This window comes from Prionailurus bengalensis, chromosome D4, assembly GCF_016509475.1.
Source record: "Prionailurus bengalensis isolate Pbe53 chromosome D4, Fcat_Pben_1.1_paternal_pri, whole genome shotgun sequence".
In the NCBI taxonomy this organism is placed as follows: Eukaryota; Metazoa; Chordata; class Mammalia; order Carnivora; family Felidae; genus Prionailurus; species Prionailurus bengalensis.
Genome location: NC_057359.1, coordinates 30,586,462 through 30,613,391, shown reverse-complemented (window position 1 = coordinate 30,613,391; position 26,930 = coordinate 30,586,462). Strand labels below are relative to the sequence as shown.

Below are 26,930 nucleotides of genomic sequence, written 5' to 3'. Positions count from 1 at the left end.
GAACAGAATGTTAGCAACGCCACACAAGAGCCCACTTATGCTCTGTTATCTCTGTTCCACCCCTTCTCTGCCCTGTTACCTCATTCACTATCCTGATTTGTAACAGAATTATTTTTGCCTGTTTTTATTTACCCTTTTATTAAAAACAATTTTTTTAACATTTATTCATTTTTGAGAGACAGAGCACGAGTGGGGAAGGGGCAGAGAGGGGGAGACACAGAATCTGAAGCAGGCTCCAGGCTCCAAGCTGTCAGCACAGAGCCCAACGCACGCGGCTTGAACTCCTGAACTGCAAGATCTTGACCTGAGCTGAGCCCGAAGTCTGACTCAACTGACTAAACCACCCAGGCGCCCCACCCTTTTATTTTAATGTAAAGGTTTTGGGAATAGATGTTAAAAACAAAAACGGGGAAAGGAAAGAAAAGTCCCCTCCCCCCCCCTGCCTTTTCTAGCATCATATGTATTCTTTCAGAGCATGTACTCTAAGCATATACCTGTTCATGTCTCTTCCTCACTCCTTAATTGTACATTCATTTTAATCCAAGAATATGTCTATTATGGGAAGATACATGGTATTTTTGAGTATTAGAGTTAACTATTTTAAAGTTCTTGCTAATACAAATGCTTATATGTTGTTAAGATTTGGAATTTATATCTTCATCACAAAGTAAAGTTTTAGAAAACTTGAAATTAAAGAGAAATACTAACAGCTGTTTATCTTTATGCAGTCCATCACAATGATGAGGAAGAAAATTATTCATTTTACTGGCTCTGATCAGAGAAAACAAGCAAATGCTGCTTTCCTTATTGGATGTTATATGGTAAGTATTAAACTGATTTCCTAACATATTAGTGAAAATGCATACGGCAGTGGTACTTTAAATTGCAGTTGGAATTTTGAAATTACATTTTCTATGATAACGTCTTGATTTCTTTCCAGAAAGAACATGTTTTGTTTTGTTTTGTTTTTTAATTTTTTTTTTCAACGTTTATTTTATTTTTGTGATAGAGAGAAACAGAGCATGAACGGGGGAGGGGCAGAGAGAGAGGGAGACACAGAATAGGAAACAGGCTCCAGGCTCCGAGTCATCAGCCCAGAGCCCGACGCGGGGCTCGAACTCACGGACCGCGAGATCGTGACCTGGCTGAAGTCGGACGCTTAACCGACTGCGCCACCCAGGCGCCCCTTGTTTTTAAAGATTTGACCAGCTGGAAAGGCTGTGCATGTTTGGGAGGATGCGGTATATGGGAGGTTTCTGTACCTTTTACTCAGTTTTGCTGTTTTGAACCTAAAACTACTCTTTAAAAAGTCTGTTTTTTAAAAAAATTGATCAACTACTGTGAAACCCCTTTTCTGTGTTTTGCACTTAATAATGCCCCCAAAGCTGTGTTTTTATAAACCCATGGTCCGTTTAGTGAAGTTGTAAAAGTGGAGTCAGGATTAATAATTGTTTTTTTTTCTAGAAAAACAGCAAAGTGCATCATATGAAGTAAGAGTGCTTTATAATTTGAATATAGGCAATTTTTTCCTAACTGAGGTATGATTCTTAGATCTATTCTTAGGATTCTCTCTATTATCAAAATATCTTGCATGAGGAAAATGGGTGCATACTGCATAGGTTACACGGGACATTGAGAGGTCTGTTTGAATCATTGCAAAGTGTGTTTGGAATAGCCAGTATTTACACAAGAGTTATAAATTTCATTTATTTATAAGCATCAAGGAAGAGCTTTATTTTTTTAGTCCCATTTTATCACTGCCTGGTGCATTTATCTGCAGGAGTATCTTAGCAGCAAGTTTTCCAGAGTATGCCGAGAGCTCCTCCAGAGTGGTGTGTCCCTTATCTTTTTGTTTGTTGGTATGGAAGCTAGCTGTTCTGTTCACTGGAGAAGAGCAAGTTGAATGTGTTTTCTACTCCCATCCACCATAAAGGGATTGTCTTTGAAGTTCTTTAGATAAGTTCTTTCTTCCCTCAGCTTGCTACTTGATTCTGTCATGCTTTCCTCCCTTTGAAAGTTATTTTCTGGTATATAGTTTAATAATTTAGAATGTACAGTGATTAGACCACAAGTTGGTGGTACTAGCTAACATTGCACCTAAAAATTTAGTGATTTCCTTTTCTGTTAAAGGTAAATCATTAACAACAGTGATTAAGGCCTTTTTTGCTTTTGTTTTTCCTCTTGTGCTCACAGAAATGGTTAATAGAAATGTTTCTGGGATAGTTTTATCATCTCCGAATATATGAAACACAGGTTGTAGATGATGTCTATTAAAATTTGACTTCTTAAGCTTATCGAAATGTGGTGCTTTTGTTTAGTTGTTTGTTTTTCCATCTTTCCTGGTGTTTATTGTGCTTCACAGCAAAAATTCTTAGGGGTAAAAAAAAGCCTATGCAGGTTCTCAAGAAAAAAAGAATAGGGAGGTGGCTCTTTTAACAGGGGCATTTGGTCCCATTACTTAGCCAATCGCTGGGGATAGGAACCCCATGGATTACAGCATAAATCATGACAGCTTTACAGAAAGAGGGATGTAGCCAGAATTCTTGGGGTTTGTATAGTGTTAGAGGAGATGCTGGAGAAATGGCCCTTGGTGTGACAGTAAAAGTCTTTGCACTGCCCAGGAGAAAATCTGGGTGGCTGAAGCCATTCCATTTCAGAGAATGTGCGCTTGCCTAGAACATACCGAGTTCTGCCTGGACTGTTCTTGGTGCAGTTGTTTGTTTCTGGTCAGGTGAGATGTCCCCAAGTTGGGGGGTGGGTCTTGGGGAGCCAGACATGATGTCTTCAGTGTGAAGACCCTCCAGAGAAGGTGGCTGTGATCATGGTGGAAACCAAGCATTTTGTTAAAAACAAAACACTTGATAATTTTATAAATAAGAAATCTCTTTTTAATAATCTTATTGGTGTTGTGTGTTACTGCTAGTGAAAAAAAAATGACCTCTTGGCAAATTTACCAAAAATTTGTTGTCATATTTGTTTTAAGTTTGGTGTTGGCCTTTTGACTTTGTTTATGGTTTATTTTGGCATGTAGAAGTGTATTTTTCTATTTTTAACATATTTGGAGTTAGAAATCCTTCCAGGATTTTATGCTCTCAGATTAACACTGATTTGATTGGTTAGGAAAGTGCCAGGTAAGCAATTTGGACATGGACTTGAGTTCATTCCTTTGCTCAGTTAGAAGCCAGCTTGGCAGGAGGATCACAGCTCTTGGCTGTAGTAAAAGTCCTTGCAGCCATGACTGGCTGGCTAAAGTGGGAGCTTGGAGTTCAAATGATGCTAGGTAGAGAAATAGGAGAAAACCTTCTAAGAAAAGGAAATTTATTAATAGTAGCAAAAGAGGATCGAGGTATAACATGGACACCTTAAAAGATGAAACATCAAAGGTAAGTAAATAGAGATTTGATCTGGTTGAAGTCTGTTAAATCCTCTGATGAAAGATTTGTAGAAAGAATGAGAGTTCCCTAAAAAATCGATCTGCAGCCTTGATAACCTTTTTTTGGAGTTATTGAGGAATTTTGGAGATTGTAAGGCTTTTTAGTGGTTGACCTGGAAGATGGTGTGGTAATGTTAAAACAGAAAGTCTAGAGGAAGAAGTTTCGGGAAGGAAATGTTCCAAATGGACTGACTCTTGATCCATCCTTTTACACTCTGGGATTCTGAAGGGGATGTCCCCTTCATCTTTACACATTCAGAAGGACCTAATACAGAGTGTGGAGGAGGCTTGAGAATAAAGTGGCAGTACTTCTATTATCTTTTTGTCTTAAAAGCAGAGGAGGTTAGTTTTATAAGTACTCAAAATAACTTAGATACTTAAAACAGGATTGATATGCTCATGCTCCCTTTTGTCAGATGGTCAAGTGTCACATGTGGCAGAAGTGAGATTATTGGCTTAACTATTCATTTGTCTTCAATGTGCATATTTCCAAGTAATGCACTTTGTGTGGCCTGGTAAATGGATTCACAGTCATCTGAAATGGTAGGAGCTTTGGTAACAAATTATGGTGAAAGTAACAATCTTAGGGTGCTTGGTTAAGCATCCAACTCTTGGTTTCAGCTCAGGTCAGGATCTCACAGTTTTGTGTGTGGGTTTGAGCCCTGCATGGGGCTCTGTGCTATCGATGCAGAGCCTATTTGGGATTCTCTCTCTCTACCTCTCTCTCTACCTCTCTCTCTCTCTCTCTCTCTCTGCCCCTTCCCCACTTGTGCTGTCTCTCTCTCAAAATGAATAAGCTTTAAAATTTTAACTAAAGCAGATTAAAAAAAAAAAGAAAAATCTTGTATACCACTCACCGTAGAAGACTTGAGGAATGTGAAAGATAAGTGCATTACATCATTTTATGAAGTGGTAAGTTTACCCTGTTGTGATAAGTCTGTGATTCCTTATTACCTAGCCAGATTTGGAGAGGGGTGGTGTATATAGCCTGTCATTTCAAGTAAAGGTGAAGTTTTAAGTGAAAGTGCCTTTCAAAACAAATACATTCATAATTAAGAGAGTATTTTGAAAATAAAAGTTTGAAACTTTTGTCATTTTGTGAAAAATGTCATGTACAAAACCTGTGTACCCTTGAGAAATTTAGAAAATCTTACTTAAAAATAAAAAATAAAAAATAAAAACCCTTTTATATTTATAAAAACAGGACATGTGCAGGGGCGCCTGGGTGGGTCAGTTGGTTGAGCGGCCGACCGCGTCGGGCTCTGTGCTGACAGCTCAGCCTGGAGCCTGTTTCGGATTCTGTGTCTCCCTCTCTCTGACCCTCCCCCATTCATGCTCTGTCTCTGTCTCAAAAATAAATAAATGTTAAAAAAAAAAAAAAAAACAGGACATGTGCATATGTGTGTGTAATATACTATATGTTTTATGTTCACTAGTACAGTTTTATCACCTATTTTTTTCAGTCAGTGGCTCATTGTTCCATTTTAGTACATACTGCATCATCTCTATACCTGGATTATATTCATATTTCCTCCATTGATCCAAAATGTCCAAAGCAGTATGTAATCCAGGACCACACATTGTGTATGATTGTTGTGCCTTTAACCTCACTGACACATTCATGGTACCTTTTTGCTAACACGGATTTATGGAAGAGACCAGACCTCTTATGGAATGTTCTACCTTTCGAATTTCTCTGGTTTCTTCCTTGTGGTATGTTTTAACTGGTTTTCTCCATTCTCTGTATGTCTTCTGAACTGGAAGTTAAATCTGTAGGCTTGTGCATTAGTAGAATATTTTGCATCATATCAGAAAACATATGATATAATACCTAAATTACCATTCAGGATGCTAAAAATGTCCTTTGGATTAGGGGCTAATCATCAAATTCCTTCAATGTATGATTTTTCTCCTTTATGACTTAATGGATTCAGATGGTGTTATTTTGAAACTATTTGTATGTTCAGTTCCCCATCAACCATGCAGCTAGTGTTTTAAACAACAATTATAGTACTTGCCTCAATCAATTTTATTATGATTTCAGTGTAACCATAATTCCTAATTATTTCATTCATCCTTCATTTATTAGTTGGCTTTCTTTCATGGACATTGAACTTCCTTTCTTCCAGTTAAGATTGTTGATTATCCTGAAACCAGTTTCCTACTGAAAAGGCAGAATGAATGGTGTTTTTCCATTTAAGTACACAGTTTTCAAAGTCAAGTGTTCTAGTGATAGCCACAAAACAAAATTTTATAACCTGCTTTAAAATCATCTAAGTAAAGTTTCAGTGGATTTTGGGCTTATTTGCTAAGCATGTTTTCAAATGTGCAGCACTCCTCCATTAGTTTTTAATAATATCTGATTAGCATTTGGTAAGTTGGGAATTTACTAACCAAATGTCCATCATTGGCTGGATGGGTTGAAAGAATGAGTGTAATCGTTTCTGCATTTACATATACTTACCACAGTAAAGTATCTGTTTTAGTTAAAGCACCCATTAAAATCAAGAATTGAAACAGCTGTGCATGATTTTATGTATATGAAGTTCTTGGAAGGCTAGCTATTCTATTCTATAGAGACAGAAAGCATATCAGTGGTTGTCTCAGACTTATGGGGAGGGGGAAACATTTGGGATTAACTGGGAAGATGCACAAGAGAACCTTTGAGGGTGATGGGAATTTCCTGTCTGGATTGTGTCATGGTTATATAGGTGTAGACAGTTGTTAAAATCCATTGACTTGTACATTTAAAATTATGTTTTTATTGATTGTAAAATATACTTCTGTAAATATTTTTTAACTAAAAAAAGTAATAAATAAATAGAAGAAAAGAAGTAGCCGAACTCACAACTCACAACTAGGCATTTAAAAACACTTAAAAAATGAAGCATTAGCTGTTAAATTTATTAATATTTTAGTGAAGAAGTTCTTTATTTTATTATTTTTTGTGTGAAGAAGTTCTTTAAAGCACAATTACTGTATATAATCATTTAAGAAATAACTGTCACTTTATCTTTGTCTATTTAATTTTTTATGTGTATACTTGTAGTGGAAGTGATAGTGTGTAATACTAGTAGGTATAAACATTAATTTCTAGTTGCAAAATAGTTTTTTGAAGAGGCCACTGAGCTGGCTTTTAATTTCAGTTTAGGTAGAATATCTGGCACAAATTAAACATTGAATAAAATGTCTTCTTCTTTTTCTTTTTTTCCCCCTGCTCCTGTCCACCATTATCATATCTTAAATCTGCTTTTTATATTAAAAAACAAGAAAGTTACCATTTTATCTTATTGCCCCAGCAGCAGTTCTGTTTTCCTGCAGGTATATAGTATTTAGCTCTTCCATAGGTTAAATGTACTTTTGAGGGCTAGCGTGGGAAATTAGCCATTGTTTCTAATAGTTTTTGTGGTTAAGGCGTTCTGAGTATAAGATAAATGACAGAAGCAAACTCTTGGTACATAGTTTGCAAATTTGCTTTCCTTTAATGTTTAATAGATTACTTTGGTAGAGCTAATTGTGCTCACATATAGATTTCCTGTTCAAAATTTATCACTCTGTATTATTATTTTTTATTTCCAAGCAATTTTTATAACCTTTATAATGACTTACCTTGTAAATTGTTAACATTTACATTGAAAATTATACTAATTAAATTCTGGGAATTGATTAATTCAGCAATCTGTGAGTAGAATCCTAAATTGTATTGAATTTGAGATTACTTCAACAATTAGAATAAGAGCTCAGGGACTTAATTTGTTATTTAATGATGATCTTTTGAACTTGTAGTCTCCTTTTCCTGAAGGATTTAATTATTTTGGACCCGGAGTAGTCAGTACCAGGTTAAGGTGGCTGCAGGGTGAAGGGATCAGATGAGAAGTTAAGACAAAGGGAGCACAGAGGAGAGGATCTGGGAGCTGTAGGTAAGAATCCAGTTCGGCAAATAGCCATCTAAATGGGGCAGCAAAGACTGGAGGATAAAATCAGGTGGGATGGCCAGGGTCTTGGCCCTGGGCAATACTCAGCCCTGGGCAAACACCCTTCCTGGGTGTCAGTGAAAAGTAGGGCCAACAGCAACAGGCAGCTGTAAATAGCAACCAGGAACCAGGTTAGTGTGAGGTGTGCCCAAAAGGGGATAGGATGGGCCAGAGGAACAGGCCAGGTGGTAGAGGTGGCTGTAGGCATCACAGTTCACAGCCTTACTACTTCTTCCTTTTTCACCCTGGTGAGCCTGACTGCTGGTATTTCAGCTGCCCATGATACTTGCTAGGTGGTATTAGTTTGGGGAAAAGGTAAAGAGAAATGACTCTGACTGTTACGAGCTTTGATTGTAGATCTTTTAAGCTGTCTGGAATTTTGGATCCTGTCCTTGTTTTAATACTTATTTTATTTTTTTATTAAAAAAATTTTGTTTAACATTTATTTATTTTTGAAAGGCAGAGAGACAGAGCGTGAATGGGGGAGGGGCAGAGAGAGGGGGAGACACAGAAACAGAAGCAGGCTCCAGGCTCTGAGCTGTCAGCACAGAGCCCCATGTGGGGCTCAAACTCACAGACTGCAAGATCGTGACCTGAGCTGAAATCGGCTGCTTAACTGACTGAGCCACCCAGGCACCCCTAATACTTGTTTTAGATAGTATGGTTTCTCATCTATAAGTAAGGGCTGAGCAGTAGGCCCTCTTCCATCCATAGCAAGCAGTGTGATTTTGGGTGACCAGTTGGAGAAGTGGGAGAGTAGTGGCCTGCTGGCTTTGTGTAACTAACAGTATTTATTTTTTAAATAATAGTAGTTTGTTTGTTTTTGCCATGTTTAAAAATTAGGTTTCATGTAAAAAAAAATCAAGATTTTTGCTTTGTTTTAAAAAAAAAAATCCCTACTACTCACATAGTATAACCATGTACACTTAATACCCAGAACCAATTCCCTCACATTAAAAAAAAAAAAAAAAAGTTTATTTATTTATTTTGAGAAAGAGAATGAATCCCAAGCAGGCTCTGCCCTGTCAGCATGGAGCCCTACACAGGGCTGGATCTCACAAATCCTGAGATCGTAACTAGAGCTGAAATCTAGAGTCAGACCCTTAACTGACTGAGCCACCCAGGCGCCCCTCCCTCACGTTTATTAGCTGTATGGCTTTGGTAGATATGATTGCTACTCCAAACTTCCAGTTTCCCTTTATCTAAACTGAGAGTCATTATACTAGCCTACTGTTATATAAATAAAAATAATTAAAAAGTGAAAACTGTTGAAATATAAGGCCATCTGATTTTTTCTAAAAATGATTTAGGTTTTTTTTTCATATTTCTGTATTTGTGCAGGAGCTGTGAAATTGATTTATTTATCTTATCATGTAAAACTGTATTGTATATAGTCTTTCCCTGCTCAATAAACTATTTCCGTAAGCTTATTTCCATGTTTAAGCTTATTTCCAACTTTCACGAACATCTGGAGAGAGTGATTTCTTTAAAAAAGATCATTCAAGTCTTGGCATAGGAAAGACCGTGTCATCTGGTTGATGCGCATGTAAGTTAATACTGGAAACATTGTGACATTTCTCCATGAAAAATACTTGAAAATGGGGGCACCTGGGTGGCTCAGTCGGTTAAGTGGCTGACTCAGGTCGTGATCTCAGTTTGTGAGTTCGAGCCCCGAGTCGGGCTCTGTGCTGACCGCTCAGAGCCTGGAACCTGCTTCAGATTCTGTGTCTCCCTCTCTCTCTGCGCCTCCCCTGCTCACGCTCTGTTTCTGTCTCCCAATAATAGATAAACATTAAAAAAAAAAGAAAAATACTTGAAAATGGTTTACTGGTTTATTGGGCTGCCACATTTGTTGTGGAGTTTAAGTACTTTTTGTTATTCTTCATTCTTAGGATGATTTGTGTAATGTTTTGGTTTTTAGAACTGTACCAAAGACCAATAAGTACATAGCTTAGGCTTCAAAATGCTCTGTAAGAATAGAAATAAGAAGCATGTGTCTAAGTGATTGGGTGTTATTATTTGAGGCCTGAGTGGTCAGGATTGAAACTGATCAGTCTGTGATTCTTTTCTTTCAGTCCACTAATTAATTCATCACCGATTGAGCCCAGCCCCTCCCAGGTTTTGCAACACCGATCAGTAGTCCAAGGTTAGAAGTTCTCACAGAGACTGAGGCAGGCAGATGGTAATTTATAAAATGGGGGTGGTGGAAGTCCTAGAAATGGCTTTGATTTTATTCAGCAAAAAAGATCATGACTTTGAAAAGCACTATTGACTTCTCAAGTATTTCTGCCCCAATATTTTATTCATCCTGTGAGATTGCTGTTTGCTTCTTCAGAGAGAGAGAAAGAGAGAGGTGGCAACAAGCTCTCCTTCCTAATGCTTTCTAAGCCACAAGACTTGCTTATCTTTACATCTCTGCACTTGTCACCTATTTTTTTATTTATACACTTTTAACAAACTGATCATTTCTTACTGTTGATTGTGTTACCATATTATTGCTGCCTGACAAATTACCCCCCTGGACTACAGTCATCTAAAGGCTAGCCTGGGGCTGCTGGAGGGTGCACTGCTAACGGGGTCTCTTCACACTCCTGCCAATTAGCGCTGGTTATTGGCACATGGCCTTAGTTCCTTGCCACACAGCTGCCCAAGTACCGTCACTGAATGGCACCTTGAGGTACCTGGAGTGAGGAATCCAATGCTGGAGCCACAGCATGATTTATGCCTCAGAAGTCACACTCTGCCTTTTATGCATTGTTTATACATAGGTGCCCAATCAATGTGGGAGGGGGCCATGCAAGGGTAGAAGTACCAGGAGGTGAGCATCACTGGGACTGTTTTGGAAGCTGGCTACCACAGCTGTTTAATATCTCTCTTGTTCCTCATTTGTTGCTTCCTATTTTTGGATGGCAGTGTGGATTTAGAGTGAGCATTCTATATTTGTACAAAGCTTCTCATGAAAATATACCAAAGGAATTTGAGAAGGACCTAGCTTCCAAATTGCCGGGAACACAGTGATAGATCATAAAATTGCATTGAGTTAGAGTTTACTAATTTGAGGATCTGTGTTAATAGAGGAGCCATTTATAGGGTTTTTCTTAAAAAACAAATTTAGAATAATTTCATTTGGCAAGGCCTTTTGATGCGGGAAGATACGTGAGTGTACAGTTAAAAATGATAGATTGCTAGCAGATATTTCCTTAATAGTTCTGTGTCTTAGTCCTTCTGAGTAGCCATAACAAAGTATCAGAGACTGGGAGGCTTATAAACAGAAATGTATTTCTCACAGTTCCGGAGGCTGGAACTTCTGGGATCAGAATGTCAGCATGGACTGGTGAGGCCTCTCACGTGGTGGAAGGGGCTGAGGATCTCTCTGGAGCTTCTTTTAGAAGGCACTAATCCCATTCATGATGGCTCCACCTTTATGGCTAACCATCTCCCAAAGGCCCCATCTACTAATAGCATCACATCACCTTTTGGGGGTTAGGATTTCAACATAAGAATTTGCAAGGTGGGGCACACAAACATTCAGACTATAGCATTATATAAATAGACTTATTCTGAGTCTATAAATTTCCTTCAGCTTATCTCATTATACCCAGTATTACCTGTTTAAGTACATTATGTACAAGCATCCCCCAACTAGATTTCAAAAATAACATTTTTTTTTTTTAAGTTCATGGCTAGGGATTTAGGTTTTATTCCCCCATAGGAGGAAATGTTATATTGCTCTTGTGTTCTTTGAATTGAACTTATGTTCCAAGGCTAACCCAGAATTATTTAATGTATTAGCGACTGTGTTTTGAAAGTAAGGAAATAATACTATTGCAATTTTAGTAATTAAAGAAACCAAAGAACTGCAATCTTGAGTAAGAGGAATTTTCTTTAATGTGGTGCTTAAGGAAAAATTACTATAATTTGAGAGAAGGTTTTATTAGAAATTTATGGAAAATCTGAAAGAGGTCTCTGGATTTTATTTACTTTATATATACTCAAACACAATTGAATCAAACCTGTTTTCACTCTCATTTGCCTCAAAGTGTTTTTTATTTGGTTTTGTTCTTTTAGTTTCAGGGGTGGTGTTTGGAGGGGAGTTGTCTGCTAGTAAGTCCTAAAATAGAATGGAGAAAAGAAAATACTTTAGTGATGTTATATAGTAAGCCTTAGATAAAAAAGGAAGCATGTTGGAGACTAGAAGAGAATGAGGAGATTTGGAAAGAGGGATTTGTTTTTTAAAAAGTTTTAAATTTTTCCTGAAAGAATTGTTATGCTGTCTTTCCAAATGAATAGTAATAAAATAAAAAGTCAGTTGACAGGTTGATGCTTAAAAGATAATGTATAGACAAGTATGATGAGTGAGATTATAAATGATTATCTTGTGGCTAACTCATGATAAACTGCAATTGTATATGAGTCAGAAATACTTGTACTTGAAAATTTGTTTGATACTGGGTAACAAAGTATTTCCTTATTCTTGGAATTGATTGTTCTTTGTGGTACTTTTTTTGTGGATTTGTATCCTCCTATAGATAAAGAAATGTTAAGAGATAAATATTGGAAGATTCTGTATAGTTAATTAAAGTTGAGCATTTTTTTTAGAGTAAATGGGATGAAACCATATTGAGAAACAGCCTAGACATTGGGAAAATTTTCCATTTGTGATTCTTAAAACAGAAAATTGGTAAAATGCCCTCTGGAAGCTGAGTTAACTGTTATGACTAGTTTTGGAATATACCCTTTTCTAAGTTTCAAAGATCCTTGCTGGATCTGTGATTTTGTAATTTGTTTTAATCCAATGACTTTTTAAATTTAAGATTTAAGCATTTTCTAACCATTAACAAGTAGATTTAGGTTCAGTGAATTAAACATTGAACCACAGTATATATAATATATAATCTATGAACCAGGAGTCAAATGAAACCCACGATGTGGGTCCTCACTTGAGACAGCTCACATTACATTGAAGAAACAGCTCATATGTGTATGTAGTAGAGATTAAAAGTTTATAATTAACTTTTTTAATGATTTATTTTTACCAGTCAACATTTAAAGTATATTATCCCAAAGTAAGCTTTAGCACTGACTCTAATTTGTATCATAATATATGTGCCAAATCTAATGCTTGTGGCCACCTCCCCTCCCCTATATATGAGGTGAAAATGCCCTGCCCTGCAGGAAGATTCTGAGTTGGAAAAAGACTTGTGCCTTCAGATAGCATGTGGGTCAGATAATCCCAGGCAAACTTAATTGGAGATTGAAGATGACTTATTTAGAGGGAGGCCAGTAGTTTTTTTAGAACCAGTGACTTTGAAGGAACAGAAGGAGAGTATGAGGCTAGTAAAATACTTCTGCAACACTACAACTGAGAAGACAGTGGAACAACATGTATAAATTATTGAGAGAAAAGAACTACCCACCAAAAATCATATACATAGTCCATAAATTCAGGGCAGAAAACAAGAAATTATCAGAAATGTGAGGAATACCTACCAGTAATGGACCTGAAATACTAAAGCATCTACTTGAAGTAATTCTACCAGATAAAAATGGAAGCATAATGTAGTTCTGAGGATAAAAGAAGCCAATGAGAATAGGAAGCAAATGCAGTTTTATAGGAAACTTGTACAGTATTGTAAGTAGTTAAATCTAAATGGATGGAGTTAATAAACTTGCTCTGCCTTTATGTCCTTTTCCACCTTTTCCCCAGTCTCAATCCATCTCCCAACCCTGACCCCCACACACTTCTTTATGATCATTTCAGTGGCTTTTCATAAAAGAGATGAGGTACAAGCATGTGCTCAGTCTAACATCTTGGTTTAGAAAATCTGTTTTAAAAATTCTATACTTGTTACTACAAAAGGTTGTTGTGAATTTGTTGCTGAGTGTTCTTCCTGCAAGCAACAGAAACTAGCTATGGCAGATTGAAACAAAAAAGGGATTCACTGACGGGTGCTGGGGGACTCTCAGGATCCTTGGGAAAGCTAGAGACCCAGGCTCAGGTAATTGGAGAGGTCACTTTGCAGTGACAGCACTATATCTTCATTTAGAAATAAATTGCCTTTTTCTTTTCTTTTCATATGTAGGTTATATATTTGGGGAGGACTCCAGAAGAAGCATATAGAATATTAATGTGTGGAAATACATCCTATATTCCTTTCAGGTAAATATAAGAGTGATATGATAAATTCATTCAGTCATGCCCTTGCCAGAAACATCTTGGTAAAATTGTTTCTGAAAAAAAGAAGACCTGGTAAATAGTCATTTTAGAGTGGGTGCAAATAATCCGGTAGATCTGGGTTGCTCAACAGTGACACTTTCGACATTTTGTTGTGGGGGCTGTCCTGTGTATTGTAGGACACTCAGCAGCATCCCTGGCTTCTGCCTACTAGTTGCCAGTAATACCTCCACCTCCATGAAATTAATTGTGGAAACCAAAATGTCTCAGACATTGTCTCTAGGCAGTGAATCACTTCTATGTGAGAACCTCTGCCACTCATGGAAAATAGGCTTTATAATCAGATGAGAGTCCTGTAGTTAGAACTCAGAGCTACCGCTGAGGAGTTTGAGTCCTGAGGAGTTAAGAGAGAAGTTTTCCTGATAATCAGGAGTTGGTTGCCACAGCAAAAAGGAACCTCTTTGTCCTAGGGATTTGCCAGCAGAGATAGTGGGCAAGGTTGCTAATGCAGCAACACTACTAGAGAAACCAAGTGGCTGTGTCCTAGAGGCACTCTGTAAATACTCTCTGTACATGAATGGATGATGTCCTCATCCTCATCTCAAACTTACCAGGTGATTGTGTTGAAGATCTTTTGAAAAAAACTTGTGTTCTTTTTTTTTTCTTTAAGTTCTAAAAATTTCTCTGTTTCTCAAAATCCTTGACTTAGTTACATTATCTAAATATTGTGTGGCGCTTGACATGTAATAAAGATGTGAAATAATTTTGCTGATTGCATGCTGTGTTGTTAATTTCAAGTGCGGTATTATTCTTCCACTTGTAAGTTAGGTAGTGATTTTAGTATTGTTGCATATACCTTGAATGCCTGATTTTGAAGGTATGGCTTCACTTTTTAAATGTAAGCTTGTGAATTTGACTTCATTGTGGACAAGCTTTAGGAGGGTCTCCCATTGGGCAGAATCTTCAATAACTGTAGGACTGTCCATAGACTTACTCCATGAAATAGATATTTGTTTCAATTACATACTGCACTAAAGATTGTATATTAAGTGATTTAGCAAATTGGAAGAATTACTTTGAACCCAGTACTATCACCTTTCTTTCTAGTGCAAGGATTATGTTAGGTATTCTGTTATTTGAGGTGGGTAGGGAGAGATGGAGATAATTTTCTAACATGGAGAGTGTGCTACTTTTCTTCTCAACCTGTAATCTAATAGCAACCATATACTTCCTTTAGAAGAAAGGCTTGTATCTGTGGTCTGTGAGTCACAGGAACATTGATATACAGTGATAATTTAGTTGTACAGAGCTCTTTATATTGATATTCCTCTATAATAGTGCCATTCTTAAAGTTTATAGCATAAGGTCTTGAAATAGAATAAGTGCACACATTTCCTATAATGCAAGTAAGGATCCATGGAACACTGTTGATGTAAAAGAGAGTTTGCATTGATTTAAATGCAAAGGCCAAAAATAGAATAAATGTTGCTTTTTTTTTTTTTTTTGCCATACCTGAGTTTAAAATTACTGAAGTTTGGCACTGAGAAATGAAGTTAGTTACTTCTAGTCCCAGGAGCAAATGTTTGTAATTCTTTAAAAAATAGGACTTAGCTAGAAACAGCTCAAGATGGTAAAATTTGAATCTTTGCAGTCACAGATGCCAGATATTTGATATATCTAAAGTATTGTGTCTCCAAGTGTGTCCTATGAATTAGTGTCAATCTGTGAAGTTTTTGTTCCAGTTAAGTATAGCAATTGAGAGCAAGATTTTAGAGACTTTGGTAATAATGTAATAGGATATTTTTATGTGTGTGGAATCGAATATTAGAAGAATTTGGGCTTGTATTTAATATGTTTTTTGCCTTCTGTTTTTCTAGTAATTCTTTTTTGTTTATAAAAAATGCATTTTTATGAATAAAATACTTTTTTATTCACAGAAATAAAATTGTGTTATTTGGGGTATGTAATAGTACAATACTGTTGTATTTTATACTTAACTGCATTCTACAAGAGTATCAGCATATGGCAAATATAAAAATCTGGTGCTTTATCACATTTTACTATTCTGTTGAACTTACTAGTTACAAAGTAGGCCAGTCAGAATTAATAAAGCTTGATAATATTTTTTAAGTTTGATAATATTTTGGAAGAGATTGCATTATAGTCTTTTATTCTTGCCACTTGAAGTGCATAGTATAAATATAGCTGTTAAGAAGAGCATTGATTTACAGTTAAAAAAACTTTTGGTTCTCCACAGCAATATTTAATTAGATTTAATTCAACCTAGATATAATTCTTCAACCACTGAGTTGACTTGATTTCTTAATGGATATATTGAGTATTTCTCTCTGCATGTCTAAACAAAAAAATAGTATAAAATGTAGTTCGATATTTTCTTGATACCTTAGGATTATGGTTATGAAGAGCATATATTTCTATTTTTTTGGTTATTACCTATAATACTCTTTTGCTTCTTAGTTGATTTTTTTATGGTGGAGGGGGTCTCTACTTACTATTTTCAGCCCACTAACCTCATGTGTATATGTAGCTACCATCCAGTTCAGTGTATAGAACACTGCCAGCACCCCTGAAGATTCCTTTCAGCCCTTGTCTAGTGAGTAACCACCCCCTAAGTAACCACTGCTGACTTCTACCACATCAGTTAGTTTTTCTTGACTTTGAACTTCTTATAAATGGAGTCAGAGAGTAGGCATTTTGCAGAACTGGGACTAGCTTTTAAAATACATCATGCCTGTGAGATGTATCTGTGTTGTGGCAGGCATCAGTAGTTCATCTTTTTTTTTACTGCTTTTGTAGCATTCCATTCTATGAAAAATCACAATTTATTTGCTTTTTGTCCTTTTGATGGATTCCTGGGTTGTTTGCAGTTTGGGGCTATTATGCATACAAGCCGCCGCAAAATCTGTTATTTTTTAAACTAGTATTTGACACTGTTTTGCAGTTTTTCAGCAATACTCCTTCATTGATTCTCATCTGCTTTTCTAAGTTTGTTAAATGATCTTACCCGCCCCAACCTTACATCTAGATTCATAGCTGCTATTCTGCTGTTTTGAAGAAGCCTGATTGCTTGGGTAGAAGGAAGGAAGTGTGGGTGTGTTTAAAGTTGGAGGTGTTAATGAAGTAAACAGGAATGAATAAAGATTCTTGTCATCTATTCAGGTAGTATGATGCATGAGGCAGAACTTTAGCTGAGCCCAGATCAAAGCTTGTCGAATCATCATCGACTAGAGCAGGGCTTGGCCCATAGTAGGTTCTCAGAAAATATTCAATGAGTAAATGCATCAAGTTATCACAAAGACTGAATCAACATGTCTTTAATTTCACTGGGGAAGAATTAGCAGTACGTTAAGAAGATAATAAAAGTGGTAAAAACACTGGGATGCGATTTGAGACTTCACCATATTTCCTCTGATAATTTTGTTTTGGTTTAGGCTAAATTACTTAATTTCCTTACCCATAGGTTCTTTATCTAAAAATGTTCTTTATTCAATGAAAAAATTATTTCTACAAATCAACAAATATTTGTGTTGATTATATAGGTCAGTGGTTCTTAAACTTGAACATGCATCACAGTCACCTGGAGGACCTGTTAGAACAAAAATTACCTGGCCCACCCATATAGAACCTCTGACTCAGTGGGTCTGGGGTGGAGCTGGGAATTAGCAGGTGATGCTGATCGTTTGATCAGTGACCACACTGATAACTGCTATGGGTCGTTTTGTTTTTCTCCTCCCGAATATTACCAATAAACTACTGGTAAAATCATTTTCTAGGTTGCATAGAGACCTGGTCTAGCTTTTGGATGAGCAGCTTTTTAAATTCAGAAGCTTACTGGACAAAAATGGCACATTGTAAGACTTTGTGTGCAATCCTATGAAGGCTAACCTATAACTTAACTCAGTAATTCTAACCAATCCAGACAGTAATGTCTAAAACTAAAATAGTCCTTTTCCTCCTTGTTCATGTTGCTATGAAAGTCTGTATTCTTAAGGTTTATGTAAGTTGAAATCTTAAATAATTTTTCAGGTTAAGTAATACTACAATTGAAAACTCAACCAAGACAGGCAATTAATGATGGCTTCGCTAGCAGCTGTTTCCACCAGGGGACCAAATAAGGACCATTCAGAGAGTCACAGTTGTTTGGCATGTCTAGAATGATCACAATTAAATTAATTTTTATCTTGTCTAATTCCAAACATTTTTACTTCGTAATGGCTCACAGTAGCTAGAAGGGAGAAGTAGATGGGATTGGAGTTCAAAACCTTAACTGACATTAAGAGATTTGTGCTAAGATTACAGATAGATGTTGATGAGGTATTGGGCTGTTGGGTGGAGTTGTCTGTAAACTAATTTAAGCACTTCCCCAAGAGCACTAAAGCTCTACTAAAGGTGGTTGGCCCCTTAGTTCCTGTGGTTTTCTTGGTATTCTAATCTTGTAAGAATCAGAAAGAAGTTACTCAGTTAACTTGTTAAAAATTGTGAAAGCATAATGAGAAGAGCAGACTGCCTTCTTTTTAGCTTGCAGCTAGTATTTCAGTTAGCAATAATTGCGCCTCGGATAAACCTCATTGGCTACAATACTGCCACTGTGCAAAGCTTGTACCTAGTATTTCAAATATTACTTTGATTTCCCAATATTGTTTTCCTTCATGGATAGACCTATATCTGCAGCATATACTTACAACATGCACACACATATATGTGTATACAGAATCAAAAAGAAGTCTTACCTGGTAACAGTTTAATATGGTATTTTCCAGTAAAAAAGAAAAGATTCAATGCCTTGCTCTTTTGTGGGGAAGGGTACATATTACTGATTAGAACTTAAGGAACTTTTGAAGCCCAGCCATCAAGGCCAAAAATGATCTAGGGAGATCATTTGAAATTTAAAAAGTGGTCATTATTGATTCATGCCTATAAAATAATATCTACTGGAATAGGTAGAAACTGCAGTGAAATTTATAACAATGACTTATCCTTGACTTAAAAATCGAAAGGCAAGATTTTTGTTTTTTGAGTCTGATCCTCAGTATGTGGTTTGCTTTTAAATACTAGTCTGCTTTGTCTTGAGGTAAGTGTACTACAGAAAACTAAATTTAATTGAGCTATGTATTTCAATACTTTTGGGATTTCAGAGATGCTGCCTATGGAAGTTGCAATTTCTACATTACACTTCTTGACTGTTTTCATGCAGTAAAGAAGGTAAGTGAATTGTAAGATGTACCCAGTGTTGAGTTGGAAGACTAGGCCTTTTCTGCAAGGATCTTCCAAGATGTGTATGATGTCAGAGAGGTCCCATTTCCCACTAACTTTGCAATAATGCCAAACCAGTAAATGATTTTTCTGAATCTGAGTGTTTCTTGAATGAGTTGGGAAAAAAGCCACTTGAACAACAGAGCTAGTTATGTAATTAGGTTCTAAATCCAGACATGTTTTGGGTGCGTTGTGATTTCAAAGAAAAACAAGAAGTAAATAGATTACTGGTTTCCGAGTTGTCTTTGATTTATGTATTTTATGGGTCTGATAGCCACCAATCCTATTTACCACAGACATTTCTGTAATGCATTAATTGATACAAACACTTCGTTTTGTGTTTTCAAGCATTCAATTTCTAGTTCAGCAGAAGAATTTGTGTAGTCCATTAGTTTGTTACTAGGTTTTATGTAAGACTAAGTAGGTCACCACTGCTTTGTCAAAGTTATTTAAAAATAACTGCTGTGTTTTATAACCAGTACTGCCTGCCGTCTTTGACTCCCAGGGACACCTTTAATATCACATTCTAAATGAATGGGGTCCCCTGGAGTTATGTGACGCAGGCACACTCCCTCCCTCAGGTATGTGTCTTGAATGTCAGGGCAGCACAAGAGACTAGAATTTAAATCAGTAGCCCATGGATCAAATAAACTTTCAACAACATCTCAAGTTTTATGTGACTTACATTCTCACAGTCAAAAGGAGCCCTGGTTTGCTTTCTTGTGTAATGAAACATGGTGGCTTTCTGAGAAATTTGAGGACTAGTTAGTATACTAATTCGGATATTAATTAGTTTATCTTTTTTTTCCTGTATTAGGCAACAAGGTATAGAACTTAATGTTGTTTTGGGTTTGAGTCCAGTGACTGTTAATAAAGGTGATCAAGTTCGTTGCCACAGGCTCTGAGGCAGCTCAATCAGGCCTCACTTTAGGTGGGTAATGTGCAGAGGAGGTGATCAAGAGATGGAGGGTATAAATGACCCCTGGGAACTGCTAATGCAGGCAGGTATACCTCTCCTTATGCTAGGGTTCCCTTCTCTCTACTTCCACTTCCTTTAAAAAGAGAGGTGAAAAACTTAGAGGGCCTTAGAAATGGTCCACTCTAACATTCTATTGTTATTTGTCAGCTTAGTTTTTTTCTTTTTTATCAGATATTATATCCAAAGCCTAATTAATTAGCAGGAACTAGAAGTCAAAGACTCCTTTTCTTGCTCTATATTTAATTTTATTTGAGAGTCAACAGCTTCTGATTTTCAAGTTAAACATTTTTAATTAGTAGCTGATTTTGAATATTATTGCATATAAAAAAGGTTTATAAAAGTAATTGTGACTTCATTTTAATGCAGCTTCTAATAGGTTCTCCTTATGAGTAGAAATTGCCTTTAAACTACATCTTATTGTATCACTCTGTTAAGAGCATGTAGTTCAAATAGCATGACATATATTGAGTATTTTGAATTCAAAGAAATATAACTAATCATAGTCTTGGAATTAGAATTTAAATAGCTATATTTTTTTAAATGAGGGTTTTTTGTTTGATACTGTAGCCTTCTCATTTTCCATTCATATTTCAGTGGTTTAAATTTTGAAAGCTGAGTTTATAGAGTCATCCCTTTTGAACCAAGAATACCTTGCTGATCAAGAATTTTTACATACAGAGATGGAAAGTACAGCATAGAGAATATAATCAGTAGTAGAACAATAACATTGTATGGTGACAGATTGGGACTACATTTAGCGTGGTGAGCACTGAGTAATGTGTAACATTGTCAACTTCGTTATGTTGGACACCTGAAACTAATAAAACACTGTCAACTACAGCAACAACAAAAAATCCTTGGTTGCATGCTGTCTGGCTCAGTGAGCAGGGATAACACATCTCAGAGGCCACCAGCTTGTCTTTGTCTCAGAAATTAGATACTCTGTTTATTTTGCTTAGCATGACCTGCCCGCTGCAACTGAGGGTGAGGCTACAGAATAGAACAGAAATTTTATGGGTTTTCTTTTTATTGAAAAAAAATTTTTCCTCAAAATTTTGAATTTTGTTGTATCAGGAACATTCATCTTTTAATCCAAATTCAGAAGAATTTGAAAGTGAAGATATTTATGAAGTGGTGGGATTTGTTTGGGATAAGCTAACCTATGATTTACTTCTTTTTTATTATTTATTTAAGGACCATTGCTTGGTGGTGTTGATCATTAGATCAGCTAACTAACTTATTAAACTTAGTATGATTACTTTGAAGTCTTCATTATTTAGCTGTGCATGGATAGGATGATTGATGAAGGAAAATAAAAACAAATCAAATCTCATTAAAATAAATATTATTATAGCTAATTTTCCAGATAATGGAAGCATTTAAAACACATAGCCCACCTTCTTTGAAAACTATTAAGTGGAACAAAATCTAAATATAATAATGCTCTTTTGGGTTACCTCCTGATATTTTTAATTAGGAAATTGGATCGGAAATTGTTCTCTTATTTGCATCTTTATTCTTAAAAGCTTTCCTTTGGATTTTAGGCAATGCAGTATGACTTCCTTAATTTCAACACATTTAACCTTGATGAATATGAACACTATGAAGTAAGTTTTCAAGGATACTGCTTTTAACTCCTTTATTCATGTTTTACTTACAGAGGTAATATTCTTGTTTTTTGAAGAGGTGAACAATTTAGATATGTATAGTGAAAAAAAAAAGGCAAGTCTTTATCCTCTTACCCCCATTCTGAAGTTCCAGTTCTTAGTGGTGATTTGTATATTTGATGCATCTTTCCCAGAGTGCGTGAATGTGCTACTGGGCATTTTTCTTTCATGTTTAATTTTTGTAGTGCTGATAATTTTCATAGAGTGATTAAATGAGGAGATTTAAAAACCCTTAGCATAGGATCTGGTGAGGTGAATAAAAGTCCTTATACATCTAATTACCTCTGGAAAATGTTTTTATCATAACCTTTCGTTTGTATGAAGTCAAGACACTTCTGGGTGCAAATTACAGAAAGTAAATACAAATGGCTTAAATAAAAAAGGGGACATTTATTGATTTACATAAATAAAAAGTCTAGGAGCAGGTGTAACTTCATGTATGACCAGGTGAATGTACTCAGATACTCGCCAGAAAAAGCTAGTTTTGTTACCAGGCCAACCCCCCCCCAGTAGTGATGGCCAGCATCTTTGATTGACTCACTGGGCAAAGTCATCAGAAGAAACCCACAAGTTCCTCATTGGCCTGCCTTATTAGATCATGTGCCTTGCTCTGAGCTAGACTGTGTTCCTGGTGAGGGTAGTTGTTGGGTGGATCATTTCAGTAGTTGGAGGGGTATGCTGGGATCAGCCCTGTCAAACCACACAGACAATAAAAGAGAGAGAGAGAAAGAGAAAGAAGAAAGTCCAGGAAGGCAAAACAATAGATGTCCTCTACATTTGTAAATGTAGTATATTTTAAAGAGTAAGTAATTTGATTCTGCCATTCCACCCTTTAAATAGTAAGATGCTATCATGCTAAAGGTCTTTTTAGCCAAGAGTACTTGTGGAATCTTGTCTTTTTATCCTACTGTAGTTATCTGGAGCAGGCATTCTCACCAATAATGGAGTGATTCCAACAGACAGCACTTTTATGCAACAGTGTCTGGAATCCTGAGATAACTGTCCTTTCACAATTTCTAGAGTATTATTTTTTTTAATGTTTTAAAAAAAATTATTTAGAGAGAGAGTGGGCGAGGGGCAGAGAGAGAGGAGAGAGAGAGAATCCCAAGCAGGTTCCACACTGTCAGCGCAGAGTCTGACGTGGGCTCAATCTCAAGAACCTTGAGATCATGACCTGAGCCAAAATTCAAGAGCTGGACACCCAACTGACTGAGTCAGCGAGGTGCCCCTAGAGCACCTATTATTTTAAACTTTTAGGTATAACTGAACTGTTCTAATAGTTACGGTTAGTCATTACTGTGATGTACCAGAGATCTAAAACATACCATGATTGATTCATTCGGGCCAACCGTATCTTTACTTCTCTGTAATACCAGTATGTTTCTGAAGTACAATATATATTTAATGCACATCCTAAACTGATAAATATAACTTATTTATTAATACCATTATTTTTGTGCTTGTCCTCATAAAATTAAACATTTAAAATAAAATATACTTTCTCTTTCTAGGCAAATAAAACTACTAAGAACACCAGTTGGTGTTCCTTCAGTGGAGCAGAGTGATGCCTTTATGTGTTACTGACGAGTAATATAGGTGCTAATTAGCTTCCCTCTCACTAATGCAGAAATTGCAGTGTTGGGGGTAGTAAGTAGCAAGGTTGCCCCCATATGCTGTTTCCTTTCAGTGAAACTGCACTGAAACTCAAGGAACTGTTTAAGTAGCTACAAGCCATGGATAGTTTTGTTTCTCTACAGATATGTAGAAATTTTGGAGTAGTGTCTTTCATTGATTCCCCGATGCCCATTTTTTCCTATTACATTACTTTTCTGAATTCAAGATGCATCTTATAATATGTGATGTCTGCAATTCAGTAAAATCTAATCACATGTTTCTCATAATAAAATCTCTAGATTTCTGATTCCATTTCAAAGTTGGAATACCTGGACATGTTTTCATTCTTGCTTAGGCCTTTTAGTATGGAACAAGGGTTTGTTAATTCCCCTCACTGATAATTAAGTCAAATAAGTTGGATTTGGGTTACCTGACTGGCAACTCTAGTTGTAGATATTCAGGCAACTCCCAGTTTATTGCTTACTTGTTCTTAGGTGCGCATAAGTATACCCCAATTGCTTGTTATTATTGCTAGTTCTCTCCTCCACTATCAAGTCTTCTACTTCCTGCTTCAGTTTTTGTGTATCCATTTCTATTATTGTTAAAGTTGAGCTGTATTTATCCTACAATAATTATTATGGTAACTCAGTTGAAAGGACTTAGTAACAGGAAGTAAGGTGTTTTAAATATCAGTTTATGTTCACGCTTTTTTCTAAAGCTGTACTGTGAAATTAGTGTACTTGTAATTTTGTGGTGGGTTTAGTGCAAATTCTTCATTGACCCTTTTACTAAATAGCTAACAAAATGATGGAAGTATGTGTCTCTAGAAATAAAGTATAAATATCAAGAAATCAGAAGTCCCCCCACCCCCCCACCCTTTGTTCAAGGAGTCAAGATTACTCATGTTGGAAGCCAGTTAGTCATTCAGGGAAATAGGAAAGTTTCTAAGATCCCTCATAATAAAAAGTTTGCTTTCTTATTAATTAGCAGCAATTATATGAGAATTTAGCTGGATAAAATAATTAAAATACTTAGGTATATTTTGAATAGCAGCAGTTAGCTCTGTTTTCCAAAGGCTGACTATCCAAGCAAAGGAACACTGTTTTTAAAAACATGATTAGAAAAATAAATAAATAAATAAATAAATAAAAATAAAAATAAAAACAAAAACATGATTAGGATCAGAAGAAGTTAACTACTCCCAGGGAGTACTCATAGCAGGCTAAATTTTAGTTTCCTATCTCATGGTCATTTATAATCTGATTCTGTGCTAAAATAAATGGATTTGAAGTCCTTCAGACACTCAGTATTGGGGAGGAGTGTGGACGGGAGATTAAGTCTAAAAATGAATTGTACTGGTCTTCCCTTTGCAGAAAGCAGAAAATGGAGATTTAAATTGGATAATACCAGACCGATTTATTGCCTTCTGTGGACCTCATTCAAGAACCAGACTTGAAAGTGGTATGCAAAAATAATGGGACCTAGTATTGTTTTGTTATTAAAAGTATCTATCCTGTATTTTCTTTTGAAAGAGGCCAAAGGTCTGTCTTAATTATTTAAATATACTTGGTCATTTTTATTCTGCCAGGCTTTTAACTTTTTGAATTAATGCTTTTATAGTTATAATCAAATTGGTATTCCACCCCCAGGTCAGATACTCTTTCCACCCAATTACAGGTGAAATTGTTAGGCATTGTTTTCTTTCAGCATTTGACAATATCTGGTGAATTTTTTTGTGTAGGTTACCACCAACATTCTCCTGAGGCTTATATTCCATATTTTAAGAATCACAACGTTACTACTATAATTCGTCTGAATAAAAGGATGTATGATGCCAAACGCTTTACGAATGCTGGTTTCGATCACTATGACCTTTTCTTTGCGGATGGCAGCACCCCTACTGATGCCATCGTCAAAGAATTTTTGGATATTTGTGAAAATGCGGAGGGTGCCATTGCAGTACATTGTAAAGGTATGTTCCTAGGATTGGTTACAGATGCTGGACACATATGTATGTACGTTTAGAAACACACCATGCCCCTTTAGGTTATATGCCAGGATACATGAAGCTGCCTTTGTTGTTGTTGTTTGTAAGTTGCTGTTTTCTTAAAACCACTTTATTGAGGTATGATTGACATTAAAAAGCTGTGCATATATTGAATGCCTTTAAAACCCTAATTTTGGGGTGCCTGGGTGGCTCAGTTGGTTAAGCATCCAACTCTTGGTTTCAGCTCAGCCCATGATCTCCTGGTCATGGGAATGAGCCCCATGTCAGGCTCTGCACTGAGTGCGGAGCCTTCTTAGGGTTCTCCCTTTCCCTCTCCTTCTGCCCCTCCCCTGCTCTTTCGCTTTCGCTTTCTCTTTGTCTTCTCTTTCATACTCTCAGAAAAGAAATCCTAATTTCATATGAAAAGTGTCATAAATTAACTTGTATTCATTGGTAACCCTGCAAAGGCTTATCTATCACATTGAAATGCATTCATTTATTCCTCGAATATTTACTCAGTGCTCTCTGTTTGATATGTTCTAGAATATGTCAATGAGCAGAGCAGACTCTAAGAGCTTGTCTTTGTGGTGCTTATATTCTAACAAGTTTCTGTGTTTTTAGCAGTTAAAGCAGTGCTTTAGCACTTAGTAAGTATTTATTGAATGAATGTGTAATAATATACTGTATGATGTACTAGGATTTCAGTACTTTCCATTTCAGTAATGGAAAGAACAGAGAGAAGATTAGTAAGGAAATAGAGGATTTGAACAACACAGTAAAACCAACTTAGAAATAACAGACACACCTGGAACACTGACCTCCAAAAAGGGAGCACACATTTGTCTTAAGGATACCCACGACATGGTAGTAATGGTCGCACAGCAATGAGTTGGTTAATGCCACTGAAATGGACACTTAACAATGGTGACCATGATCTCCAGACACCAGCCCTAAAGAAACGCAGATCTCTGAATTATCTGACAAGGAATTTAAAACAGCTGACTTTAAAAATTAGGGGCTTCTGGCTGGCTCACCCAGAGTGTGCAACTCTTGATCTCAGGGTTGTGAGTTCAAGCCCCACCTTGGGTGTGAAGCCTACTTTAAGTAAACTGTGAAAAAAATGCTCAGTGAGCTAAAAGGAAACATAAGGAAGTAAGTGAAACCAGAAAAATGATGCATGAACAAAAATGGTAAATTTTATGTCAGGTCTATTTTACCACAATTAAAAAAAATAAATAATTATGGGGCGCCTGGGTGGCTCAGTTGGTTGAGCTTCCGACTTCGGCTCAGGTCACGATCTCACCATCTGTGAGTTCGAGCCCCGCGTCGGGCTCTGTGCTGACAGCTCAGAGCCTGGAGCCTGCTTCGGATTCTGTGTCTCCCTCTCTCTCTAACCCTCCCCCACGCATGCTCTGTCTCTGTCTCAAAAATAAAATAAACCATTAAAAAAAATTTTTTTTAATAAAAGAATAAATAATTAAAACAAAATCCAACATTGGTTATTTCATTTTTTTTTTTTAATTACAATAAGCAATTGAGGTTATGCTCAGCTGAGCTCCTCATTCAGGGTGGTTTTGCCCCCCAGAGAACATTTGGCAATGTCTGAAGACATTTTGTTTGTTTTGTTTTGTTTTCACAACTTGGTGGGAAGATGCTACTGGCATCTGGTGGGTATAGGCCAGTAATGCTGTTAAACAGCCTACAGTGCACAGGAGAGCCCCCATACCAGCCCCCAAATCCAGTAGTGCTGAGGTTGAGAAACCCGGAAGTTGACCGGGGACCAGTTAAAAACCTGAAGAGGATTTGATAGGATTGGATCTTTGTTTC

The 26,930-nt window shown here is 36.5% G+C and overlaps 1 protein-coding gene and 1 non-coding gene across 11 annotated transcripts in view; one reads left to right on the top strand and one right to left on the bottom strand.

Annotated features, from left to right (window-relative positions):
- The window catches only part of CDC14B (cell division cycle 14B), a 105,730-nt gene that overhangs the window by 55,385 nt on the left and 23,415 nt on the right, over positions 1–26,930 (top strand). For all 10 annotated transcript variants that reach the window (XM_043566750.1, XM_043566754.1, XM_043566749.1 and 7 more), the window contains exons 4-9: positions 729–821; positions 13,491–13,567; positions 18,739–18,805; positions 21,380–21,442; positions 24,490–24,577; positions 24,858–25,088. In XM_043566750.1, coding sequence (XP_043422685.1) covers positions 729–821; positions 13,491–13,567; positions 18,739–18,805; positions 21,380–21,442; positions 24,490–24,577; positions 24,858–25,088 — 619 coding nt within the window. The remainder of the gene's footprint in view (positions 1–728; positions 822–13,490; positions 13,568–18,738; positions 18,806–21,379; positions 21,443–24,489; positions 24,578–24,857; positions 25,089–26,930) is intronic.
- Positions 18,056–18,201, bottom strand: LOC122475539. Its single transcript, XR_006295225.1, has one exon. It is a non-coding gene; the product is annotated as a U4 spliceosomal RNA (small nuclear RNA).